The following is a 5,178-nucleotide window of genomic DNA, read 5'->3' as shown; positions in this document are numbered from 1 at the left end:
AGACATATATTTCCAACCATTTTTAATCTACACTTCTCCAATTGGTTCTCTAATCCAATCAACCTATCCTCTAGCTCTTTCACTTTGTCACCCACTGCATTACTCTATCTTTCAAATGAATTTTGCTTTTGCAATAATACCCCATTTGACATTGTCTTCCCAGCATACTCATTAAATGAAGCAACATAATCATCTAGCCATGCAAAGAAGAGCACCGCTAGGGAGACAATGAAATGTGTATACAATGTATACAATGGGCTATTTATTAGGCCCAATTAATATTAATGGAAAGAATTAATCAATTAATAACTCTAATCCTATTATGGCTGTTTAGTTTAACATACCACCCAATTTCTCATATTTACACTTTTTCCCCAAATCACTCAACCCTTTTGTTTCATCGTTTTTTCCCACTCCCCACACCCAAACCCTCCCAATCTTTGCACACACCCAAAGCCTTTTGCAATTGAGGAAAGGCACCCATCAACCCATTAATCCTCATCTTTGGCATCAAGGATGGCGCCCTCTTGGTCCTGAACATCCCGTCGTCTCTGCAACGGAGCCGCTGGGGGCGACGCCGTCGATCAGGAACGCTATCAAGGAGCCCTCACCCACAAACCGAGCAGCATCAGAGTTCTCCTCGCGTGGGCGCTTTTCTCTCCTGTCAATGGAGCAGCCAACATGGGAAAGAACACCCACCTGCCCGTCAACACACCGTTTGCCGGAAACACAAAGAACACCATCTCTAGAAGAATCATAACCATCCAATGTAAGTAGGTTTTGTTTTTCCTTTTTGCATTGGTAATCGTTGTTGCATGTTTGAATGTAAATATATTTTTTGATTAAATCACGGATGACCAATGGTGAAAAAGCAGGGGTTGCTGTATATTATTGCAGAGATTGTGGAGTATGTAGTTAGTCTATGATCTTGATATGCTTGTTGATTTAATTTTGGCGCGGGAAAGGTCAGAAATGTTTGGGATCTTGTTTATATAGTAGTCAAATTTAAATCTTTTTTGTCCCTTTCTGTGTGGACCATGTGCATGCAACGTGACATATACTGGTTGACCATGGTTGAAAATGGGTTGATATTTCTTGGATGGTTGCTTTAATAGTATATTGGATGGTTATTCTTCAAATTTTTTACTGTAATGAACATCCAGTGCTTAGGGTGAATACTCACGGATACCAATCCGTGCTTAGGGTGAATACCGATACTCCGAAGTAAAAGGAAAACCATGGTATATACTCATTATGCATTCAATTCATTGGAATAAAATAACGCAAAAGGGTTCACTTGGGTGACATTAACATGCTTCATGTATTCAATCCAATCTTATTATCTGATCAATTGCGTAGAAACTTAAACCCTATATGTTTACCCCATGAAACCAGCCTCTTCCACTAATCTTGAAAAAAAATGAATGCATTGTATAACAAATCTTAACTTTTGCTAAAGGAGCTTAACAAAGACATGAAGCCACCAACTTATTCAGGATCAGCCTGGCCTACAACACCACCGAATCTTACATCTTGAGTTGACTCTGGACAAACCACTTGGTTAACAAAACAAAAAGTCAATAGTTAACTTCTTCCATAATACTATACCAAATAAAGATGCTGGGTCGAGGTTGATAGACACATTTACCGGGGGGTCATGCTTGTTTTTCCTCCGAGCAGATTTTTTAAATGACTTCTCCAGGGCAGCGCCGAGCCTCTTACTATTTGGCCAGCCCTTTGTGTTGACCTTCGATGGGGCTTGGATGTCCATCACAGCGGCAACGTTCAAACTTGTTGAGCCATTATTGTTGTGGGAGTCCGCCACAGTCTCGGACCTCTTCTTGACACGATGAGTAGTCAGCTTAGCTCTTGTTTCTTCCAGCGCAGCATGAAGCAAGGTTGTTTCTTCATCGTCGTTTACAAAATCCTGAGTAATGTTGTAGAAGTGTGCACATAGTCCCCTGAATGCAACATGACTCTCATCCGACCGACTGACGTCATGACTACTCTTGACATAAGTATGCTTGCGCTTTATGTTCTTGCTCCAACGAGGGAGAACATATCGATTAGGTACTTTATACACCTTGTAAGAATGGAAGACTTCAAGACAATGACAGCATAACACTCTTGAACTCTCAAATAGATTGCACTCACAACGAACCTCCTGTGTGGATCGATCGAAGTGGACGTCATACGAAACACAAAGAATAGTATCATTCACTAGTTTTTCCTCTTCAACCTTCATGCATACCACTGGCCCCTCTTCAGCAACAACAGAGAGTGAGGTAGTTGCACAAGGGATAACCCCCCTCAAGTCTGCTGCATCATCCTCCAGTTCCCTTTGCTCCTTAATTCCAATCACATTGTCATGTTCGTGAACAAATTGGACCAAGCTAGTCCGACTGTGTAAGAAATTTTCGTAGAATGAGTGCATGCTCTCATTCCTTTACGTGCTCCTCATGGCAGCCCAAAATTCACCCTTGAAAAATATTAGGACCCACATGTGTCGATCATCAAAGAGGTCTACATAAAGAAAAAGAAACTTCTTATTAAATCATATGAAACCACCTACCAAAAAGATTTCAATTAATTAGCAAAAAATAATTGTACACTAACAGACATGACAGCCATGTGTTGTTATGTAAGTTGTGCTCGTCTATGAATTCATACCAGTTATTCTCAAATGACTTCTCGGTCCGAGAGTTCCACACAATATCATTGAACTCATCATACAACTCTCTGTACCGGCGATAACCTCCAAGCTTGTGTGGTAACTTCTTCGTAATGTGCCAGATGCACCACCGGTGGCGTGTATCGGGTAACACATTTTTTATTGCACGAAAAATGGATTTGCATTGATCGGTAATGATCCGCTGTGGAGCAGTTCCCATGCACTTGACCCATTGGCGGAAAACCCACTCATAACTTGGGATCTCCTCATTTCTAAGAAGAGCACAACCAAGGATGGTCGACTTACCATGGTGGTTGACACCGACGAACGATGCAAACGGTAATCCATGCCTACATGCAAAAACATCGACAAAAAAACAAGTATCAGTCACGACCAAACTAGAAAAAAAATAAAGAAGAAAACTAATCGGCAGAAACTCACTTGCAGTCGACTGCAGGTGAAGTTGCTTCTGGATGGCTGACACGTGTTACTATATGGTTTAAAAAAATCGATTTATTTTATATAAATGGTTTATTTAAAAAAAACGGTTTGAATTGGACCAAGCAGTTACTTTTATTCCCTTCTTCTTCGTTTCGCACGTAAAATTCGTTCTCTTTCAATCCCTTTTTCAGAACTAATATGAAACTTTCAATTAGGTATGTTCCTTTTATTTATATTTCTTAATCAAATTTATTATTTCAAATGTATTTCTTAATTTATGTTTTTATTCATTCCTCTGTGAATGATGAAAATTATTTAATAAATACGTATATATTTATGTCATCACACCATTTTGATGTTCAGGATCATAAATGCCAAGATAATTCATGGCAATTTCATGTGATGGAAGACAAAAATCTAATTATGGTATAACGTAGACTAGTTGATAGCATGAGCATTGTTGAAATTTTGGCATGATCTCTTTCATATTTGTTATATGTCTCTTTAGTTGATGTTATAGTTTATTGTGATGATATGATGGTAGTTTAATTGTATGAGTTAGGTCCTTTTTATTTGGTTGAATTTTTTCTATGGCTATCATATTCTTGATGGCAATGATACAATAAATATTTTCATTAGTTGTTATTTTTTTTCTCTATTTTTGGGTCGATTTTATTTTGAAAAATTAAAAAAATATTGTTTTAGACAAAACTAATAATATTATGTTCAATTATTTAAGGAGACCAAATTAATATTTTGATTAGATACTTTTGTTTTACTGAAAATAAATTCTAATTTCATTAAAAAATAAATTCTAGTTGATAAGTAAAAACACAAAAACGTGCATGACAGTGAAATCATAATTTCTAGACAAGTAAATTATAGTCTTATTATCTTAAAAAAATAATTTATTTATAGAATAATATTGAAAAATCAACAATAATTTGCATGAAAATAGTTTATTAGTAAAATAAAAGTTAATTGATTGATTACCATAAAATTTAATTTAACGATAAATTTGCAATTGAACATATTTTTACAGCTTAATTTAAAATTTGTTTACAACTTAATTTAAAAGCAACTAAAAATGTAAGTTATGGGAAACAAAACAAAACTCATCAAGAAAATAGAAACAGAGACACAAAAAAAAGACAGATGATGTCATTTATGCCATTCCTATAAAAAAACCGTGAATTTTGTTTCTTTTTTCAGAATACTAAATTTTACTTTTTCAAACAATTTGTATACATATATTTGACAAAAATTAAATAAAAAAAAGTTTCAGATAAATTTAAAGAAAACTTGGTCAATATGAATGAAGAAAAAGAACATATCAAATTCATCTGTTAGGAATTTAGGAATAACACGCAGAAAGAATTTAAATTATTTTAAAAGTAGTTATTTGATCTATTCAAACCGGTTTTTTTAAATAAACTATTTGTATAAAATAAATCGGTTTTTTTAAACCATACAGTAACACGTGTCAACGATACAGAAGCAACTTCACCTGCAGTCGACTGCAGGTGAGTTTCCACCAAACTAACCCCATAGCAACTACCCCATACTTGTTTGTGCTGTATGTTCTATCAAGTGACACAACTTCTCCATAATATTCGTAGGACGCCCTACACCTTGCATCCACCCATACTGCACTCCAAAATTTACACTCATTGTCCAAATTCACCACGTAGAAGAAGTTTGGATTTATGTCATTCATTCTCATAAAATAGTTCATCATCTCTCTGACATCCACGTTGACGTTGCTGGTTCGGAGCCTAGCTGTAATATAGTTTTGTAAATTCTTTTCTGAGTATCCTAGGTTAGATGGGCCCCCAGACTCATTTGCTAAAGCTAGGAAGTCTTGTTTGGTCGAATCCCAGCCTCATCATTATCCTCGATCACGCACCTCGCATGCATGGTGAGCTTCCTATACTCATGGTAGTGCACCGCCTTTCTCGCTGAACATGGATACGAGTGACTCAACTCCACCTTGAAGAAAAACCAGTCTTGTTGTGTCTCCTTGTCATACTTCACATATATCCTTGCCTTGCACCTAGTAGCTAAGA

The 5,178-nt window shown here is 36.4% G+C and overlaps 1 protein-coding gene across 1 annotated transcript in view; it reads right to left on the bottom strand.

Annotated features, from left to right (window-relative positions):
• Positions 1 to 4,829, bottom strand: part of LOC107475593 (protein FAR1-RELATED SEQUENCE 4-like) — a 5,546-nt gene extending 717 nt beyond the window's left edge. The window contains exons 1-4 of the mRNA XM_016095259.1: positions 4,657 to 4,829; positions 2,671 to 3,021; positions 1,649 to 2,402; positions 620 to 789 (exon numbers count right to left, since the gene is read on the bottom strand). Coding sequence (XP_015950745.1) covers positions 620 to 789; positions 1,649 to 2,402; positions 2,671 to 3,021; positions 4,657 to 4,829 — 1,448 coding nt within the window. The remainder of the gene's footprint in view (positions 1 to 619; positions 790 to 1,648; positions 2,403 to 2,670; positions 3,022 to 4,656) is intronic.
• Between the last annotated feature and the right edge of the window lie 349 nt (positions 4,830 to 5,178).

The sequence above is a fragment of the Arachis duranensis genome, chromosome 2 (assembly GCF_000817695.3).
Source record: "Arachis duranensis cultivar V14167 chromosome 2, aradu.V14167.gnm2.J7QH, whole genome shotgun sequence".
Taxonomy (NCBI): Eukaryota; Viridiplantae; Streptophyta; class Magnoliopsida; order Fabales; family Fabaceae; genus Arachis; species Arachis duranensis.
This window is presented reverse-complemented; position numbering and strand designations above follow the sequence as displayed.